The sequence below is a fragment of the Xiphophorus couchianus genome, chromosome 15 (genome assembly GCF_001444195.1).
Source record: "Xiphophorus couchianus chromosome 15, X_couchianus-1.0, whole genome shotgun sequence".
NCBI lineage: Eukaryota > Metazoa > Chordata > Actinopteri > Cyprinodontiformes > Poeciliidae > Xiphophorus > Xiphophorus couchianus.
Window position 1 is genome coordinate 13831354 of NC_040242.1, and position 22120 is coordinate 13853473.

At 37.8% G+C, this 22120-nt stretch overlaps 2 protein-coding genes and 1 non-coding gene across 3 annotated transcripts; 2 read left to right on the forward strand and 1 right to left on the reverse strand.

Moving 5' to 3' along the window:
• Window positions 1-14227: 14227 nt before the first annotated feature.
• LOC114159179 (U5 spliceosomal RNA) lies at window positions 14228-14340 on the forward strand. The gene has a single exon (XR_003598565.1). It is a non-coding gene; the product is annotated as a U5 spliceosomal RNA (small nuclear RNA).
• A 343-nt stretch (window positions 14341-14683) lies between these two features.
• On the forward strand, window positions 14684-18106 carry mrps18a (mitochondrial ribosomal protein S18A). Its single transcript, XM_028040243.1, has 6 exons — window positions 14684-14876; window positions 15961-15992; window positions 16569-16673; window positions 16765-16888; window positions 17464-17536; window positions 17647-18106. Exons 1-6 carry the CDS (start codon window positions 14729-14731, stop codon window positions 17789-17791), a joined length of 627 nt encoding a protein of 208 aa, XP_027896044.1. The 5' UTR covers window positions 14684-14728; the 3' UTR covers window positions 17792-18106.
• Window positions 18107-18224: 118 nt separating this feature from the next.
• Window positions 18225-22066, reverse strand: rsph9 (radial spoke head component 9). The gene is made up of 5 exons (XM_028040241.1): window positions 21697-22066; window positions 21433-21595; window positions 20515-20644; window positions 20120-20266; window positions 18225-18406 (listed from the first exon to the last, which is right to left on the reverse strand). The coding sequence occupies exons 1-5, from the start codon at window positions 21921-21923 to the stop codon at window positions 18246-18248; spliced, it is 828 nt and encodes a 275-aa protein (XP_027896042.1). The 5' UTR covers window positions 21924-22066; the 3' UTR covers window positions 18225-18245.
• Window positions 22067-22120: the final 54 nt, after the last annotated feature.

Genomic DNA, 22120 nt, shown 5'->3' on the forward strand with positions numbered 1-22120 from the left:
GAAGATGTCCTAAATACAAAATTAAGTAAGCACACACACACATCCACCCCCACTGCAGCCTTATTTACTTATTATGGCTATTGTTAGTCAAAGTTGATAAACTGTAGTCAGATATCTAATAGGATTGACCTCAATGAGTCTTCCCCACACTTTAGCACTGAACAGATAAATATATACGTTTATCACTTGACTTAAAAAAGTAAAACACTACAAACTACAGGGCAATGCTTATCACCCCATTTCATCCGAAGCAATATCAGCTGTATTGTCAGAGACCAAATAAAGACACAAACACCCCGTTTTTATCATAGTTTGAGGGAAATTATCACATTTCCAAAAACATGGAGTGCAGAATGTGCAAAAATGTCAAAGTGGGAAATAAAGCGATGGATTGAAAGTGTGTGTTGGGTTCTGTAATCTCAATCAGTGATGCCTTTACTCCAGTAATCTATAAATATGAATTTGGGACATTGAAGGGAAATGCGAGGTCCTTGAACTACCACCTGTTGCTTAAAGACCTACCAAAGTTTTCATTGAATTCAAGGTTCAGACACAGTTTTACAGGTAAAGTGACTGTAAAAACAAAGCCGAACCCAAACCATGGCATCTGGTAACATATTTCTGTGGCATTCTCTTTTAAATGTCATTATTTAAAAGCAACGGAAAGAATTCAACATATATGTTTGCTTCCACTTGATGACAAAGCAGCACTTGGAGGGGAAAAAGCAGGCTCTCTTCCCTGACTCCTCTTGGTCCTGTGTTTGCCAGTGCTGGAATTTGACTGGAGAGTTGGCCTTGTGTTTGACTGCCCGGTACTTAGAGCGTACGAGTGAATGGAAGGTGGAAGGACTTCAAATTTGCCTCTTTTCACCATCCAATCTTTTGTTGCATTATGTTCCTCTGCTTGACTGAATGTCTGCTCATTAAGTTTGATGCATAAAGACTGGGGAAGCTCTTGACTGAACGCGGCTCACTGTATGACTTTTTACCAGGGCAAGGCAAACTACAGACACACATACACACGCCCACAGACACACACACCCACACACTGAGGTTTTACAATCTCATTCACAAGATAAAATGTATTGGACACAGTGTTAAAAATACAACAAAAAGGGGTACAGATAAGAGAAAAAAGCCAGATTCAAGTTGTCTACATGAATGACCCTTGGACAAAGAGCTCTTGGAGACGAAGGTTATGCTACCCAGCATGGACTCTACGTAAATGTAGAGAGATTTCTCAGACTGGAGAAAAAAAACAAAAAAATAAACTATTCAATGTCCTTTTTTTATAATTACATTGAAAAAGTACATTCAGCAAATTCTTTCAGGTTAATTATGTGAGATGTTAGTTAGCTTAATATTGGAGCAAGGTCGACCTATGGGCTGAGAATAAAGTGTCCCTGAACCCGACAGATAACTGTGACTGTTTTATTACTTTATCTTCAAGGTCTTGGAGTCTGACTGGAAGCTGGATCACATTGGAGGTGGGGTGGCGGTGAAACCATGTGAGCAGATCAAACCTTTACCTGATGATCACCACTGCCCCCTGCTGGGCTCCACCTGTTTACAAAAAACCCCAAAAAACAAACATGCTATACAGTGGATCCCATTTGCATGCTCGTGGAAAAACAGAGAGACTAATGAGGGTGAAGTAAAGGGCGCTGGGTGACAAAGTCAAAGTTAGCTGACCGTTCACATATAAGGAGTACAAGTGTCAGTAATGCCAAAAAAAATCCAGCTTTTAAAAATGCTGCCGTTCTGTTTGCGTTTGGAGGTTTATAAAGACTTTGAGCAACAGTGCATATACCTTCTGACTTCTCATAGAAACACATTGCGTTGCTAGGTTGTGTGACGCAGGCATGTTTGCTGATAAGAACGACAACAACACATTAAGCTGTCTGATTTCTCAACTGAGTTTGACCTGAATTTCTCCCCCTTTGCAAAGAATGAAAATTTGGCAAATGCTGACACCAGACCGAGATAGGAATGGGTGTGATGAAATGAGACGGGGCGAAATAGCTAGGAAACTTTCCAGACCAGACTTTGCTTAGTAATGTTCTGCAAACTCTGACAAGGAATTGTCAATAGCTCATTTGTGGACTGGTTGACAAAGTATAGAGAGAGACTTTGGAAGGATTGCAATCAGCCTTGAGCTTCAAGGTTTCTTTGAAAGACCGCAGGATTAAGAGCCAATATGTGAACTGTGTTACTCTGCTTTCACACACCTTGACTTTGTAAAACAAAAACTAAAAAATGTCAAACTACAGCCAAAAACTTTGATGTAGTATATTGATTGACTAACAAAATGCAGCCCATAATAAGAGACAAAGCTAAGTGTGCTAGCTCTTTGGAGGCGTGTTTCTGTTTTGCATGTCTAGAAACAGATTTTTTTTTTTTTTTTTTGCCAATTGCTATTTTCAAAATAGCACAATATCATGCAGATTGTATTGAGAATCTGTAAATATTAGTTTTCAAGTCTTGTGACAGATTCTTGGTTAAATTTAGGTCTGGACTTTGGGCAAATTCTTTCACTAGCAGTTGTAGCTATATGACTTTAAGTTATTCTCCCAGTCAATGGAAGAAAAAATAACTGTGTTGTACTATATTTAGTTCTGCCAGTTGGCCAGAAAGTTTCGTTTTGGTTTCATCTGACCACAGCACATTTTTCTCTTTGCGATGCGGCGTCCCCTTGGTAGTCACTAGGAAACTGAAAAAGAGGCATTCTATAGTTTTGTTTAAACTTCTCACTACACTATGAAGGCCTGATTTGTGCAGGTTCTTGCATCCGAGTTGTAAATCTCTACAGTTCATCCAGAGTTGCCATGAACCTCTTGGGTGTGTCTGATTAATGCTCTCTTAACCCAAACTGTCAGTTTACATTGTGTTAGTACATTTGAAATTGAATTAAACACTTTCTAATTTTAGATGACCATGTCCAAAGTGTAAAATATTGTTTTATAACCCAACCCTTATTTAAAGTTCACCACAACTTTATTCCCGGCCTGTCTGCTGTGTTCCTTAATCTTCATAATTCTGTTTCTTCTCTAATTTTCTCTAATGAACGTCTGAGTCCTTTAGTTAGACTTATACTGGGACTTAGTTAAATACAGGTGGACTCTATTAGTTATTTGAAAAGATATCTGAAGCTGTTTTATTGAACAGGATTGTCTTTGGAGGTATTACATTAACCATGTAAAATTCTCCTCCTACATCACTGTCAGATGCCATTTTTGTGTTGGTCTATCATGTAAAATCCCAATAAAATACACACAGTGTTATGGTTGTAACACGGCAAAATGTGGAAAGGTGCAATAGTTGTGAATATTATTGCAAGGAACTGCTGACACATTTCGACTGAAGTCCTTCCAAGCAACATAAAAAATTGGATCGCTCCCACAGCTCTGATCAGTTCAGCCTCCAGATATAGCTAGCAAACCATTCCAGCTGATGACTCATTCAAATGCTGTCTTTTTTTTTTAAGGAGGCGGGCATCCCTTGGCACAAGCAGCCCTCTGTTGTCAGTGCCATGATATTCTGCTAGCAGAGATAGCACAGTGTGAATGTTTCCTGTTTTTATGCAACTTCAAAAGTGCAAAGTAGAAGGAATAATCAATGAGCTGCAGGATTTCATCCACAATTTTCAGTTCATATATCTGGCATGGAAAGTGAAAGCTGCTGTGCACATAATTTCAAATCAATTTTTTAATCAACATAAATAATAAAACCAGAGCTGTTCCTTTTTGCTGCATTGTGAAACGATTTATTTCTACACCAAGATAGCATTTGAATATTTGCAAGGGGATAATTTTGTTATCAGATCCTACAGTTTTTGGCACATAGTATTGTTCTTTTTGTTTTGTTTTTTTTTCTGGTTTGACAGCTTGCTGCTTGTGTAAAACACACTATTTCACAATGCTAATTCTTTCCATTGAAAGATGATCCAGAAGGATACCTAGTGTGTCAAGACCTCATGCAGAGGTAGCCTGAAGCAATGATGCATGATGGGTTGGGAATGTAACCATAAAATGCATCAGTTATTCAATGCTTAGACAGAATGAATAAAGCTAATGCTTTCCATCTGTCGGAGAGTGTCAAATTTATTTTCTTGTTAGTTCGATATGCATTGAGCAAATGTATTCATACCATTTGAACTTTTTCAAATGTTATAAAATGTGTTTTATTGAGATTTTATTTGATAAATCAACACAAAGTAATGCATGGCTTTTACAAATAAAAGCAAAAAGGTCTGATAGGTTTGTATTCGGCTCTCCTGAGTTTAAAAGAAACACTTTCCCCCATTTTCTGATGCAAGTCTTTGAAGCGCGTCTTCACAACTGAGACAGAAATGGATATCCTTGTTTGATTTTTTATTTTTTTTTAAGGTTTTGTTGGCTTTAGCGACCTTTATTTGAAAGTAGTCAGACAGGAAAGAAGGTAATGAGAGAAGGGGGAAGACATGCGGCAAATGTCACCAGGCCGGGAATCAAACCTGCGACTACCACCACAAGGACGAAGGCCTCCATATGTGGCTTGTGCTTTGCCCCTGCCTCATCACAGGATCCCTGTGTTTGATTAATAGCCCTAGCTCAGTTGTGTTGAATGGACATCGTATGTCTTGTAGACATTAGTAATTAGATTCAGGTTTGAGGTTTGACTGGACCATTTATGAATATGCTTTGATCAAAACCATTGTATTTGCTGCATGTCATTGCCCTGTAAAGGTGTAGCAAGATCTTGTTCTAGCCAGTTGAGGTCAGCATGGCTTTGGATGATGAAGTTGCAATAGAAGATACCCCTGCTACTTTTAGATCAATTGTTTGACAAATTTTGGGTTCCCTGTAGGAACAATAAATGGTAACAAAGTGACAAAAAAAGATCCAAACAATCTTTAAGCATTTGCAAGTTGCTTAGATGCTGAAAGAGGCAGAAAGATGGAAAGATGGAAACCAATTCTAGGATTACATTGATCTACATCACAATCACAGCACACTTTATCAATAGCAACTGCGAAATGGGAAATGTTGAAGCAGTCAACCTTTTTCTGATCATTAAAGTTTTCTTGAATATAATATCAAAACTGCGACAGACTGGCAACCTGTCCAGGGTGTATCGCGCCTCTCACCCGGAACGTTAGATGGAGATAGGCACCAGCACCCCTCCCAACCCCACTAGGACAAAGGTGATAGAAAAAGGATGAATTTTCTATCACGCTTGTTCTCGTCTTGTTCTCATAAACCCAGCATTGTGTCTCATCTCGTCTTGTGAGTTTTAGGTATGTTACACCTTCAAGAATCCCATTTATTCTAACTGGCATTCCCTCACAACCATGTTTTACCATGTTGATTGTGGGATTGTTTGTTCAATGTTAGTCTGCCTAACTTGACAGTGTAGGTTAAGGACAATGTCCTAATAGGGTTTCACTTCTGTAACATGCTTTCCAGAGCTTCTGCTGTCTTCTTTGCTGGTTAGAGAGATTTTATAAAGTTAGATACTGTTTCCAGATGGCATGATTCAGAACAGGTCTAAACAGTTAAAGTAAAGTAAATTCACTCATGTTTTAGGACTGTAGGGTGTGTCTGGGAATGAGAAACATTGACACTGAGCAGGAGGAAAATGTTCTTATTCCAGCATAACCTAGAAGAAAGCAGTAGCTCCTGTAATGACAGTAGCAAGCTCATAAATCAGATGACCACCTGTCGACAGTCTTTTTTAGTAAAAACAACTGTAGACAACTGGAAACCATCTGGTCAGAATGCCATTACAGGTGCCATAGCAACATGCACAAGGAAGAAGTAAAGAGCCATGGTGGGAAACCGATCTGGGCAGCACAGGACTAATCATCACAGCATGAAGGACTCCTGCTTCCAATTAAAAAGATCCTTCAAAGCCCAAATGAATCACTAGTTTATGTTGTGTGTCTGTCTTTGTTTGCGTGCTGCCAGGTTCTCGCTTCTACAGGTGAAGCAGATTCTCAAATTTTAAACAGATGGAGACACGGATTTTAGGTCAGAGCTTGTGTGTTTTTTTTCCCCACTCTTTCCACTTGACACTGATCATGATGAAAATCCAGTTGGTCCTCTCACCTTTCTGCTCTTACTGTGCCGCCTTTGCTTTAACTTCAGCGTTGGTGAACATTAAGGGGTGACATGTTATAATTAAAAGTGAGGAAAACACAACTCACTAAACTTTATGAGGTGTTCTGAACTCAGAAATTGCCAAAATGCAATGTGATAATGGAAAGAGCATTTGAATGGCTGAAAGCTTTGCTTTTGGATTGATTTTTTTAATGTGTAATGAGTCAAAATGTATGATTAACCTGCTAAAACATGAGGCAGACAGTTGCAAGGATGCATGTGATCTTGTTTTTGTGTCCTTTTGAGTAGGCTTGGTGTGTGTGTGAGAGAAAGAGGATTGAAGCCAGCATTCTCAGTGGGCTAAGAAGAGAAAAAACAGGGATAAGAGCCTCTTCAAAGAGTAATGAATTTGTTTAAGAAGCCAGTGTTTTTTAGCAAGTCAACCAGAATAGGTAAGAGGAAAGTTATGTGTGAGAAGACTGGGAGCGACTTAGGGTGGATGGAGGGCGGTGATCTTGTTGAAACTCGGACAGAAAAACATGCTTCTCTCCTAGAAAAAAAAAAGGGCTTTACCTAACATTAGACAAAAGTGTCCATCCGGACCTTGATCCCCACTCTGCCGTCCCTGGATTCCTGTTTCCACTTGTCTTGCTTTGACAAGTTTCTTTCTTCTTGTCTCATTTTACAGCATCTGGGGCCTTTGACCGGACTCATTCCCCTCGAAATAGGCTAATTGTGTTCAGTTGACTTCCTTGGATGCAACAAGGCCTTACGAGTTAATCACCCAGGAAAGCCTCTTAGTGACAGCTATGCCTTAATTGCATACCAGACTGTGCACATCAATCTGGATGCACCACATCCAGATTCCGTCTGCATGAGAATGAAAGTTTGAGTCGAAAACGTTTTGGTAGTAGAGAACAAGAACACACAAAATTGAAGTAACAGTCTGCGTGGAGTTTTTAATTAGATCCAATTTACAGTGATTAGGTTGATAATTCGTTTTGTTTATGCAGAAGCTTCAGTATCCTGAGACAATCATATACTCTCGTAATAAATATTTTCCTGCGCTCTGTTTTAGAACTGACCGATTTTGAACAAAACCAAACTCAAAAATGGACGCTCAGAAGTTTCAAATGAAACTCAGTAAATGCAAAGTCTAATTCCGCTTCGTCTGCATATGTGTGATTTGACCACAAAGGAAATCTTTCTTTCCTCAACATTTCAAACGCTTCTTAGAAACATAGGTTCCATTAGCTTGCCAAGGGAAGACAAAGCTGTTAGTTTAAGGTGTCATTTTAATTAAACAGAACTGGTGTTGTGTCTCATCCAAAACTAAAAGGATAGCACAGGGATCAGTGTCACAATGAAAGGGGTAATGCTACCGGGTGGACTGGACTTTTTTTTCTTTTTTTTTTTTTTAGGCAATGTGACCGTCGTACCCACTCATCTTCCACATACTCTCATCTCGCCTGCTCGCTCCATGCTGGGCCGTAGCCGTTTATCCAGGAGAGCAGGGGTGAAAACACTAACCTTTTCCGCACAGCTATAACTCCACACCATGACATCGAACCAACATTGCTTTGGGGTCCCTCAGCGCTCTCTGTGAAAATGTCAGACATGCTCTTTTCATCTGGGAGAAATCCTATCTGATTTACTCTACTCCCTCTTCCTCGGCCAAGGCGCCTGTTTGTACAGGACCATGTTTCATTTGAATATCAAAGCCAGTAAGGAGGTGGCCAGACACTTTAAATGACATTTTTTTTTTGTGGGGGGTTCTCTGGAGGAATGTGACTGCTTAGCGTCCCGGACTGATCAGGAGTCTGATCAGTCCTACAAAAGCAGTCTTTGTGGTACCAAGGAGACCATGATCTCTATTTACCCATTTTCTGTTCCATGGATGAAATGAACACAGATGTCCATTTGCATCCCAAGGTGCAACTTTTTAAGCTTCACAGCCTCTATGGCACTTCAAAAAAAATTGCTCACATTTTTGCATCTGAAACCAATGAACCCTGATGGTGAACATGTTTCCAACGTACTTCTCAGCACACAGCAACAGGCAGATCAGAAGCATGTGATTCATCTGTTAGAACAGTATCTGGTTTAAAATCTGCTCAACACAGTTTTTTTTTTTGTTTTTTTTTTAGCAAATCAAAGCTTTGTACTCCTAATGGAATGTGTTTTTCACAAAAATTCAACAAAGAAGTTAAATAAATTTGGCTTCTCATAAGAGACGCCAGAGTGTTTCACCACGCAAGTTGGCAAATGCTCAAAACTGCACCCTGTAAAAGCAACAAAAAAGGAAGCAATTTCAAAACCTATTTATCTCTAAATGTGTCCTGGATCAAAAGCATTAACGCAAGGACCAAGCCAAGTGAAAGCTTTGCCAAAAGATTGCAAAACAGTGAAGTGTCACTCCTAAAGTAGTAGGAAGCATTACAATAAATACAACAGGAAAGAAACATCTATATTTGCAGAATGCCTTGTTAAAAGATGTTCATCTTTTGCACATATTCCCATATTACAACCCAATACCAGTCTTAATGTGAAAGATTGACACAAATGTACAGAACTGTCAGCTGAAGGAACATTTCAAAAGTGTGGCATGGGTGGATTTATATTGAGTCATTCTTGTATCAACACTTTGTAAAACATATTTTTTGATAGAATGAAAGCTGGAAGTCTGTTGGAGTAATTTATTGCTTTGCAGATCTGGAGACCAAAATCTGTTATCCATTCTTCTTCACAAAATATTTTAAGCCCAGTCAGATTTAAACATTCATTTTTAAATTGCGACAGATTCTCAATTGGATTTAGATCAAAACCTGGTGACTTTCATCACTGTCTCACTGAAAAGTGAAAATCTGCCCCAGCTTAAAGTCTTTTGCAGACTCCAACAGGTTTTCTTCCAGTATTGCCCTTTATTTAGCTCTGTCTATCACGACATCGTCTCTGACCAGCGTCCCTTTCAGATTTTTGCTTTTTTATAAATATTGAAATGTACTGAAACCATTAATCCTTTCTCTCAGTGCAACAATTAAACACTCTTTATGTTGAATTAGCTCCAAAAATCTTTAATTGTTGTGGTTGTAATTTGACAAAAAACAATTGGAAAAGCTCCAAAGATAATAAACACTTGGGTGAAGCACTGCAACAGGTAAAGTAAATATTAAAATAAACCATCATTTTCAGATTTTTGCACATACATGCCTAAATTACTGTTAAATTCCTTTCAATTTTATCCTAACTGAAAAAAATGAGCCCAACTCCCAGCAGCCAACTCTTTTATCTTTTTCTTTATTCTCTTGAAATACAAAACTAAATGAATAATAATGTCTCGTGGATGCTTGAGTGAAAACGGGCGCAGTTAGTGCATTAGGTTAGAGATAATAGCCACAAGTCTTTACAAGCCAACAGCATTAACCCTATAAAGGATCAAAACTTGTTTGTACATCTACTGAAAATCAAAGGTGAACAGACAAACAGCTGTGACAACGGAAGAGTCATTTGACCTAGGAATGAATGCTGATTGCACCATTCCCAGTGAAGACAAAAGATAAGACTTTTGTGGGCATTAGTGGTTTGTTTGTCCAGCGTGAACAGGGGCTTAGCAGACGAATGAGCAAAATGCCACAAAGCTTTTAGAGGTTTTAGTGAGAAACAATGAGTTATTCTGGTTCCCAAGAGCTCAAGAGATACAAAGGAATTGGACATTTCACTGAATCTAAAATATTCAAACCAATTAAATATGTTAAAATTGAAAACTTAATTGTGTACAATTTATTCCTGATATGACTGCATTCAAATATACTTGACAAGAATGATCTAAAGGTTGGACTACTTATGAAAAAATAGATTACACATTTTTCTTGCGGTAAGGATCTGCCCTCTGAGGGAGCTGACTCACTCATCTCAGGCTTAGATAAACTTTAAAAACTAATCCTTTTAGCTATTTACGTGGAAAGGTGGAACTTTGATCTGGAAATACATCACACCCAACTTGACAGCTGCCAATTAGGGAGCTACTGGGATTTCCTGGTTGCTGTATTCAGGGATCAATCTGAAATTTAGAAGCTCAGTGAAGTCCGGGTGTATTTTTGATCAATTTTATGGATTTAAACATTGTTGTAACAATTTTAGTCAAAGTGAAAGTAATCAGAGACATCAAGCATTTTTTTTTCTGCAGCTGTGGATTTGATGTGCATGACGGCAATATTGCATTTGAAAACGGTGATTGGTGAGACGTCTCCAACCTTCCGAGTCATATTTCTATTTTAAGAATGTGTTCCTGTTGATTTTTGCAACCTGGAGTTTGGATTATGTCTAAGCCTTTGAATAATAATTAAAACAGCTCAATAGCGTTTTTGATCGTGGTTTAGTGTAAATTACAACCAAAACATTAGTAGTAGCAGGAGTTCATCTGTTAATCTTGATGACCTCTAAGAAAGATAATATGACTCTCTGTTGGAAACTGATTTCAATCTACTGACTTTCACAGAAGCAGACGTTTTGTTCTTTATCTCTAGTCCATTACATTTAAAATAATGTATTTTTACAAAACAAAGACTTTTAGTTCTGCACTTCCCTGGGAACAAAAATTCCCAGAGTCATTTTAAAAAGTATTAGTGTCCATTTGCGTAATAATGACAGAACTATGCTAGCTAGATACATAGTTGCGTAATGTAACAACTATCTGAAATAGCAAAAATATAAGGTTATCAGCAATAAATCCTCGGAAACTGGTACAAAAACGGTTCTTTTCATGATTGCAGAAATTGAAAATCAAGATGGTAGCACTTTTTTCCACAAACAGTGCTCTGATGACTATAGAAGTGGCAATGTAAAATATTTTACAAATCCATTTGCAATAGAGATGACCCATAGAGGAAAAACTTCCTATTTAGCTTTAAAAGAAAAATTCATGCACTGCCATCTTTCAACTTGTAAAACACATCAAAGTAAAAATCACTTTCCTTGATTCTCTTTTATTATTTAATGGCTGCATGTAGGCTAATTGAGTTAGAGCTCTGGCCTACAGTAGATTCATATTCATTTTGTCTGAACAGTGCGGACATACAGTATGTGGATCAATCTTTTTTTGCAGTGGTTTCTGCAATCTTATGTTTAACCATCCCAAATGTGTCCAGGCTGCATTCACATCTGCACCCAGTTCTAGACACCATCAAAGATGTACGATAATGCTTTAGTTGGCTGAGGTTATAAAAGTTCTATTTAGAAACATCTCAAACTGTGGGTTGTTTACATCCATACTATGTTTCCTTCCTGCCCCGTTTGTTTGTCACAAGTAACAGTCACCAACATTTCATAAAGCGAAAAGTTTCCCACAGTGTGCATTGCTCCGACAACGTTGCGTGCTAGCCGGCATTCATCAGTTTTTGTAATAACACCAGCTGAACCAGACTTCACATTAAATTATTGCTGCTTGGCACGTCCAGTGGTCAAACCTCCACAGGGTACCTTAGTTTCAAAAGGGCTTCAACCATGTTCTGAAAGCACTGTCATTTATTTCAAGAAAGACCTTTACTTGCACGCAGATGTGCAGCTGCAGGCCAGCTTTGGATTCCTTAAAGCCCTCCGTTATCCATAAAGATAAAGACATGAGATAGACTCAGAAACATAGCAAACAAAAGCATTGCAACTGGATAATGGCATAGTGTTCTCGTGATAACGCTACCAAACATCAGACACCTTATCTGCCACTTTATCTGTGCTTTGAGAGTTTACCTGTATCTTGAAGTTTCTGCATTGAAGGCCTGGCATGTTCTGACAATGGTCCTGTAGGTTCACCTAAATGCTTTCATCTGATGAGCAGGCTACGAAAAGAAGAATGGACATTGAGCCTATCGCTCTGCTTCTGAGGAAAAGCAACACAAAGATGAGGAGCACACTGCTAAGTAGAGTGAAACTGAAAAAAAAATGTTTTGCCTGAAATAATTTGCACAAGAGATATCTGACTCTAGATGCTACCTTCACTTGTTTACGCCATGATAGATTTCATGTAGCTCCTTCTTCCTTTTTTATTCTGTGTCAAATTTTGCCAATTAAAAACTACCCACTAGAATGTTCTGTTTGTGCTGGGAAATTTGACTTTCCAAGTCCTAAATTCAATATGGCTGCGTTGCCGCACGCTGAACTCAGGGTTGGCTGGGTAGTTCTTACTTTCAGATGTAAATTTTTTTTTCCCCCAGTTTATAACTTGGAAAGTCAAACTTCCCAGTACAAATGTAATATTCCAATGGGCATTTGAATCAGTTGGTATTTTTACTGGCAAAATTAGGAAAGTTGCATAAGTAAATTGCCCGATATGTTGTTTAATATTAAACCAATCACGCAAATAGAACTGTACAATCTCTATATGTGAGGGTGTGTCTTCATGCCTTTAGTGTGTGTTACTAGATTCAGTTAGCCTGGTCACTCCGCACAACAATGTTGCTTCTGTTCAGTTTGACCTGGACGTTAGCTCAGTTCACTGAAAGCATTCTGGTTGCTCATTGGAAAACCAGACGGTATTTGGGTGCTAGATACCACAATATGCACAAAAAACTAAAATATGTTTCACTATTTTGTCTCCTTAATTTCTAATGGAACATGTTCAGTCACAGTACTCTGTGTGCTATTGGTTTAATGAGGTATAAATCATCAAAAGTGGCAAAAGATTTATGATTCATTTTCACTGGAGTCTTATTGGATCCTTAGCTCGCGGCTGTTAGCAGACGTTCAACTTTCTGAGACAGAATTTTTACATTGAATGCATCGTGAGTTCTATTTTCTAAGACAAATTGCATTCATCATAAATCATAAAAAAATATAGGAATCTAAAGTGTCTTAATGTTTTATTTTAACTTGATTCCGCCCTTTGGGACCATTTGATACTCTTCTTCCCGCTCTGCCCATTTTCTGTCTGTTTACTGTGAAAAGAGGCAACTAGTGCCACAAACCCCTTCAAATAAATATATGAGTGATAGTTTTTTGGGGGGCTTTTTCAGTCCAGAAATAAAGTTTCTGTTTCTGAAACTTTATTTCAGTTTCAGAAATAAAGATTTTTTTTTTACATTATATATAACACAATGTTTTCTATATCTTGACTTCCCATCGTCTTCACTTTTTCATAAACTGGATATGCATATGGTAGTGTTTTCACATAAAGATAATTTTGGTGTAATATGAGCCGAAAACTTTCAAAATTTGTTTAGCTTAAAATGTTTTTGATCAATTCTATACTTGCAAAACCAAATCACTTAATTCTGAAAATAAATACTTATAGGAATGTAATAGAACCACATAGAATTTAATTCCTGAAAAATATACTGAAATGGTGCAGAGAAAAAAAAAATAAACACATGGTAAATTTCTGAAAAGAACAGATATTAAAAATGCCACTGGACACAAACTGCGATATGTATATATGGATCTAATGAAAGACAAAAAGCTTCAGTTAAAAGGCCTCAGAAAATAATCTTTAATGATGTTTTAATGGTCTAATTTTAAAAAAGATACTCTAATTACCTATTTTGAGCTCACTCCAGGTGAGCTTCTATTTCTGTTTGTAAAGAAATCAGCTCACCTGTTCTAATTGTGTTAACCGATTCTGTAGATGCGCAGTTTTTCAGTAATAAATCATATATTTCATATAAATAAATGGGGAAAAACTGCAGATTTTCTCCAATCAAATAAGCTAGGTTTTACTTATGCATATCAGAAGGTACAACCTATAATCTTAAATGATTTACATAAATGTCCACTGTCAATTTAACACTTCGAATCAACATTTTTTTAAAACACGGCTTTAGATTGTCTACATAAGTCTATTGTAAATCCAATGTTCTTCCGTAATGGATAACATCTTTATTACCATTTCACTAAGCTTAAATGCTCAAACGGTTTATGCACCATGATAAAAACAGAGCAATACCCATAATGCACCGCGCGATGGGGTTTACGATTTATTCACTGTAATATTTAAGTTCGTAGAAGGATTTACTAGAGAGTTCTGTGGTAATATTGGTATCTGTTAATATTATTTTTAACTCTCTTGTAGTTTGTTGAAGTTTTAATTCAAATTTTTACCGTTACCGTCAGTGTGAATTGTATGTCTGAGTGTAAAGGGCTCTGGAAACAATGATGCACCATACTCATGTTTCTTTTCAGGTCGTATAAATCTTTCGCCTTTTACTAAAGATTTCCGTGGAGAGGAACAACATGAGATTTATTTAATTTTTGATACCCTGACTGTAACAGGGTTCCTTTACATGTTAAACTAAATGAAGAAATTGAGTCATTCATTAAGAAAAACTTGTTGAATCGACTTGGTCCAGAGTTGGTGCTGATCACACGTGACATACGTTGCTACGGAGATCTGTATCATTCAAAAATTAACAAAAAGGAAATGTGATAACAATAAGCAGGCTTTATTTCATTGACTAAAGTCAAAATAAAGCCTTGTCCATTCTGGTGGAAAACACTTAAAAAAAACTCTGCATGCCAATCTAAAGTTTGCGGCTAGTAAAGCGATTTAAAGTGAAATCGGTATAACATTAGGGTTGCAATTGCGATTCTTGCCGATGGTGTCGCTGTTTTTTAATATACATTCTAGCATGTGAAGAAGAAGAGGGGGCGGTCAAGAATTAAACATGGCGGCCCGCAGTACGCTAAGGTCTATTTGGACCTCATTTGCAGGTTTAAAACAGAGTTTCACGGGGACCAGCGTTAATTCCCTCCGCAGGGTTAATGTTCCCCAGATATCTGCTGTGGCCATGCAGACCAGAGGAATTCGTCAAGGTAAGGCTTCGTCAGAAATGGTGCTGCTTTAGACACCCGGTCGTGTTAGCATACAGTTAGCCTATATTGAAATTATTTTTCCTCTCATTGTTGTCAAATACTCACCTTCTATCTCTAGATAGAGACCATAGACAAGATAATTAGGAATTTAAACACGTTTGGAAAGAAGATTTCGATATTATCTAAAGCTAAGAAGACGCATAATCGTAGCCTGTAAAACTAATATACAGTATGTCATGTCAACAAGATATTTTATTAAATTACTATTTAGATTGTTAGAATTAAATCTGACGTTCAGCATTCTACTGTCTAAGATTATAAATGAGTTGTCTTGCAGAGGCTTTCACTTCATTACAGCTTCGAGCTGTAAATGAAGGATGTCACTTTAAGAATCGTTCCAAACAGAGAAACTCATGTATGGTATGCAGTAGATTAATTTCTCGTAAAGTGAAATATTTCAAGTCCTTAATTCCTAGAAATTTGGTAATTGAGGCTACATAAGATGATAACCATTCAGCACTCAGTGTCTTGTGTAAATTAATGTTACACAAGATCGATTAAAAAAGTGAATTATAAACATAATTAGCAGGCTCTTGAAAAGTATGTTCAATTCTATGCATTTTATACTTAGTTGGGGCTCCTTTCGCAAGAATTACTCCATCAATGCAGAATGACATGGAGGTGGTCAGCCTGTGGTTCTGCCAAAACATTATCAAAGAACCTCAGGTTGCTATGATTCTGAATTGAGTAATAAATATTGGACTTTGTTTAAACAGTTCCTCAAATGTTTTGAGCTGTACTTACAAATGATGGATAAAAATCATTAAAGAAACAGACTTTGAACTTGACCTCTGTCTTCTTTGCCAATTTATTTATTTTTTAAAGTTTCTTTGAGACAAAAGTTGGATTTTTAATTGGTGTGTTCATTAAATGTGTTTTATGAGAGTCACTTTCATCTGTACTTGTTTTACTGTCCCTTTGGCTGGTCCTAATTGGGTTACTACGTAAAGTAAAATGTAATTTAAAAATATTGTTGAGGTCATTCATGATTAATACCTGATATTATTTAATGTCTGCTTCACAGTGGTGGAGAAAAAAGATGGCAAAACAACAACGGTAAGTAAACTTTGTCTTTAACCTCAAACAATTAGATTTTATTTTCTCTTTGTTTGTCTTGAGTGTTGTTAGTGTAGTATAATCAAGAAGTATTTTGATATGTGTTCTTTTTATATAATTCACCAGTCAGGCGGGCCAGATAGAGTATTCTCCTGATTGACTCTGATTTGTGACCGGCAAATACATTGGGAAAAATCAGCATATTCTTTTGCATTTATTAAATCAAAACTAAGAATTTCCATCATTTTCTCTCTCTAGAAAATCTTCAACTAAAATCTTGTACTTGGTGACACATTTTTGAGCTGAATAAAAAAAGATGAGAGATTAGGAATATATGCTTCGATGCAAAAATGTACTTAATTCTCTGTATTTAAACCTACTACCGGTATCATAAAACCTATTTTTTAATATTCTATGTGACAAAGTTTTAGTCTGATTGAAAAAAATCAGACCAAAATTAGTTCTTTTTTTTCTGATCTATATACCAAATTGGTGCATCTCTAAATGTTTTTTCATTCACATTAATAATTATCAACTATTACAATTCATGTTTTATCATTTCTTTTCTGTTTCTAGATTGAGGGACAAATCATAGAAGTACCAGCAGGACCACCACCTCCAAATCCCACAGCCAAGTGTCCTATCTATAGATGGAACCTGCAACACAAATACAACTACACTGTAATGCTCTAGAAATGCTTCCAGAATAATCTATCATTATAGCTGCATCCCTTGTTAGAGATACTTCATTGTCTCCGTTCTAATTCCCCAGGACGTCTTATTGCTCAGTCAGTTCATCAGGTCAGATGGAGGGATGCTGCCCAGACGAATCACCGGTCTTTGTTTGGAGGAGCATCGCAAGATTGCCATCTGTGTGCAGATGGCGCACAGAGCAGGTGAGCGTCTAGCCGGATAAAGCGAGGCTTGGATTTACTGAGGTGTTTACTGTGTTTTTAGGTTCTGTTTTGCTGGGAATATGTTGCAATCATGAAAACTTATTGTGGGTTTATATGCAGATTAGTAGAAGTAAAGCTGCATCTGCTGGTTGGGTAAAAAAAAAAAAAAACAAGAACATTCTCCTTCATAGCAAAAAAGCCTCTTTTTCCTAGCCACGTAAGTTGCACAACAAAACGGGGGAAAAGAAATGGAACTGGGAATAGGCGTGGAAATTTGTCAAGTTGCATTTGAATTATCTAACATAGAAAAATGTTTTTTTTAGACAAACAAGACCAAAGTGTTTATATATATATATATATATATATATATATAGTGAACTTAATTCTACTTCTGCACTCTAGCGCCAACACTATAATCTGACTAATTCCAAAATAAAAAATAAATTTGACATATTTTGACTATGGGTGCGTTCAAGGACTCACTTGAACAGGGAATCTTAATTTGTGAGAATTTCATTTCGTATAGAAACACTGAAACTAATGCATCTTTTTTTTTGTTGTTGTCTGTATTCAAGGTCTGCTGCCTGACCACAAACCCAAACTTCCAGAGGGTCACGTCCCAAAGAGACCCAAACCCCAACTGAACAGGTGCTGCTTTGCGTCTGTGGCAGCTTGTGTTTTTCCTCCATTATCTACATGCATTCTTGTCTGGTTTAATGCTGCAAAACATTCTTTTCACATCTGTGTTTGGTTAACAGATACTTGACTCGCTGGTCCATTGATTCGGTGAAACCCATCTATAAGAGTGGACTGAAGTGGTGCAAGAAGCGCATGGATGTAGGTCACCCGGCACTGAAGAACAACGTGCGGTACGGTGTGAAGCCGCTGTACATAAAGCACTGAAGGACAGAAAGGACATATCAGCTGGAGGAGGCGGGGTCTTCGGTTTTTATTTGATGTAATCTGGATTTATGTCATAAAGGCGTGGGAGACAGCCGTCTCAAGCATAACTTTTGTTTATTAATCTGCATCAGACCTATCATGAGTCATTATCAGCCCCACCCAGAACCATCTTTCCTGACTTTCAAAACATTCTCCAACAACTTCATGTCACCAACAACTGGGCTCAGTGTTACACTTTCAAAGTAGGTGGTATGTTGATTGTGTCAACACAACGCAAAACAGATGTTTAAATAAAATGACAATGTTTGCTCTCTCTCTCACCATGTGTTTACTGTGTAACAATAGCTTTTGTAGAAGAGAACCGAAAGGCTCATTGTTAACTGATCTTAGTTACTCTTAAGACCAAAAAAAACCAAAATTAAGAACTCTGAGATAAAAGAACAGCATGTTTATATTACAACATGAAAGGAAGGTCCTGGTTTTTCAGCCCGTTGCCGATGTAGATGTATCCATGTTGTGGTGTATTTGGCACATGGTAGAAAGTGAGCCCAAACCACAGGAGGCTGCGCAGCAAACACACTCTGCTGGCACACTCAAACTGAAGACTCCACGATCCTAAACACAAACACGGCAAACCTGTAAACAGTTGGCATTAAACCACGGGAAGTTGCTACATCCTGCTTTCTGCACTGAAGTAAATCCCGCAGTAATCTTTGGGAACACCATCTCGTTCACACGTAGAAAACTGCCAAGGGATACACTAATAAATCATCCCTTTGTGCGTTTTGATGTCTGCCGCTGAGCTCGTTTCTCAACATGTTTGGGTGGGACCATCAACACGAGGGACATGGGAGTTAAACGAGAACTGGATTGGCCAGTATGAAAACATTCGATTACACAAAAGAGAGGCAATTCTGATAGATAAGCCAGCTTTTCCCAACGCTGTTTGTTTTGGACAAATCTTACGAATATGATGAAAGTCGAAGTAAAAACTGCCATGGATGCTTCGTTATGCAAGACGCAACTCATAACTTGTGGGGAAAAACAAAAGCACAGTAAATAAAGCTGTGAACGAGGAGGGAGCCAAGGTCAGAGAAAGCCCCTGTATTTTGGCACAAATATGTTTGTTTTCCTCCCCCGTCTGAGGGATCATTTCTAAATATGCCCTCCTTATCGTTTCCAGTGAGAACTCTCAACCTGTTTCAGCGAAGGCTGGAGCGAGCGTCGTGCTGAAGCAGCTGCGTGCTGTCTGCTGTAGTGACGACACCGCTCGCGTAAACAAATGCACATGTGGAAGTTCTCCTGAGGCAGACATCTGTTAAGTGTTTGCTTGTGGGTGCTAAACATTTCTTCCAGTCCTCAGACATGCACATAGCTTTACACCCAGGACCTCACTGAGCATGTTCTCTCTGGCCTGGACGGGATCCAGCGACAAACCTCAGTGTCGTGTTGACATGACTGTGCATATCTAAATTCGCACGACTGGTTATACAGTATTTGTGGTTTAATGTTTGCCTCCTGAATTTGGCTTTCCTTTTTTTTTTTTTTTTCCATTACATGGAACGCTTTAGGCTGGCGGCACTAAAACACAGCAGTGAGAAAGCTAATTATCTCATTCCATCTACATTTTGCACATTCAGTGGAATATTTCTGATTTACTTTTCTCTCACTTCTGCAATCCAACATCCTGACAATTTAGATCAAAACAAATAGTCTTATCATTGGACTGCATAAATAAAATTGTATATATTTTGTAAAAGAGGAATTCTTATAAAAAAAAATAATTCCAGAAGGTCTATCCAATTTGACAGCAATGTAACACTTGGCATTTTGGAGTTTATCAGTATAGTCCTCTTATGCAACAATCTTAATGGTACTAAAAATCGTAATTTATCAAAAATTCACAGGCCCAAACTAATATGTAATTTTTCTTCTGTTGTAGTGCCTTGTAATACTAATCCAACCAACTTCAGTGTATTTTATTGGAAATTAAGCTGATAGACCAATTTAAAGTAATGCATTATTATTTTGGGAAAATTATGTTTATACTTTTTTACACATAGAAATCTGAAAAGTATGGCATGAATTCACATTATTCCTCAACTCTGACGGCCCTTTTTTTTTTCAAATCCAGTGCAATCATTTGCTTCTAGAAGACTCACCATAAGTGTCACCTCACACTTATGAGGTGAAGTTGTTGAGAAGTTTAAAGCAGGGTTTGGTTATAAAACAATATTCTATGGCACAACTGGAACATACCAAGACTTGACTGTCAACTGACAGGTTGGGTAAGGAGAACAATAGGTGATGAGAGCACTGCAGCTTTACCTTTAGGAATGTCGTCAATAAGGACATCCAGGAAGTCGATGGCTGGACACCAGTCCCCCATCCTTTCGAGATATAAAATGTTTGCTCTCTTCGGTTCACGGAAGTGTAGAAAATTGTCAAGCTGCCTTGCTTCTGATTCAGAAAGACCTAAGAAGACAACAGAAAATTCACGTTGAGATACAACTGGAACAAAACAAGAATGTGTCTAAATACACAAAGTAGCCAAAGATATTGTAAACAAAGATGATGCCTCCTTGAAATTTCTATCCTGTCTAGCCACTTCAATCAAAAATGACTGAGGTTCTTTAACAGAGGATGTCTGAGTCATTTGCATTCTTTGCATGATGCACAGTAAACCAGAGGAATCTGCACCACAAGATTTACAACAAAGTTACCCGCAAAACTGCGGTTGACATGGACAGGGCCAAGTGGAGTCCTGATGAAGGCACCTCGGGGCACCACAGACACGTCTTCATCGATCTGTTGAATAGTCACTGACAGTCTGTTCTCTTCACTTACTTTGTTCTGTAATCAAGAGGGAGAATGTAACTCAGAAAGGATGCAATGACATCACAGAAAACACAGATGTGTTTAAAAGAAGACTTAAAAAGTAACCCTTGTTGTTGATAACCTGGTATGGAGTTTAAAAAACAAGAAACTTCATTACAATATTGGTAAACGCAATATCCATGTCAGAAAATACAGCTTGAAGTGCAATTATTGTTGGCTAATCAATTCCAAGTACCATAAACATGCATTTTTTATGCTAATGGGCCTGTGCTAATGTATTTAGCCTGTTGGAAAGCGTCTCATGGCTGAATTTCCTCAGAGCTCCCCTGGTGACCACCTATGGTAACCCAAAGGGGGGTCTGTACTTACTATGGATTAAGTACAGATTAAGATTTCTGTACTTAACCTATATTCATCTCCCTGAACTTGAATAAAATTTTCATGAAGTTTCAAAAACAATATCTAATCTTAACAATTATTTAATCTCAAACCTTAGCATCAGATTTGTAGTTGTTTCTGTTTTGAATAAGTGATCAAACACAGAAAAGATTTCTTAAATCTGGTGTTTGTCGTGTAAAATAAATTTAGCAACAAATACAACTCTGAAACAAATGACTAACTTTAGCTTAAACAGTCGGTTATTTTGTACAGCCATGTTCAGTCTCCAATCTCCATAATTTTGACCTTTTCTGTAAAGGTTTAGCCACCCTCTTTCATAATGGTGGCCTGGGCATTGAGCCAAATTACATCAAAAACAGCCATTGGACTATTCAGATTTTATTCACAGCCATTGCCAAGCTTACCACGTTAGACTCTGCTTCTTCCTCTGTTTCGATCTGAAAGTACAGATTTTGTTCATACACGAAAGAGGGGTCTCCTATGAAATGACCCTTAGCAGTTTTGGTCACTTCCTCAATCATGCTCTCAGTGACAGCCGGAAGAAGGAGCCAGTCCATGCAGTTGAAGCTGAACGACACAGACCAAAAAACACTTATAATAATAATAATAATAGGAGAAATAATAGAAAATAACCAACAGGATTTGTATCATTAACATGTTTACCTTACCTATATAGATATGTTCTATTTTTTATTTCATCTTCACCTCTCCCTTGAGCAATGAAGTAGTCCTGCTTTATGCCCAGTATTTTCCCCCAGAACATGACCCGTTGGAAATTGTAGTTTTTCTTCAGGATCAACATGGACGTCTGAAGTGCGGTTCTCTGCTCAATACTTAAAATACGTCCGCTGCTGGCAACGAAGTCCAGAGAATACGACAGCAAATTTGAGTCCATTGTTTCACTACTTCACACCACGACACGTCTATGTTTTATTTGTCTAAAAGTTGTTTAACTACTGAACTAAATGAACCAAGCTAACTCACGTACGAGCCAAAACTGAAACGGTCAGGTTCGAACGTTACTTTGGTTGTCATTGACAACAAAACCTCGTTGCTATAGCGACCTATTGAACTGCTTTTGTTAATCGTTTT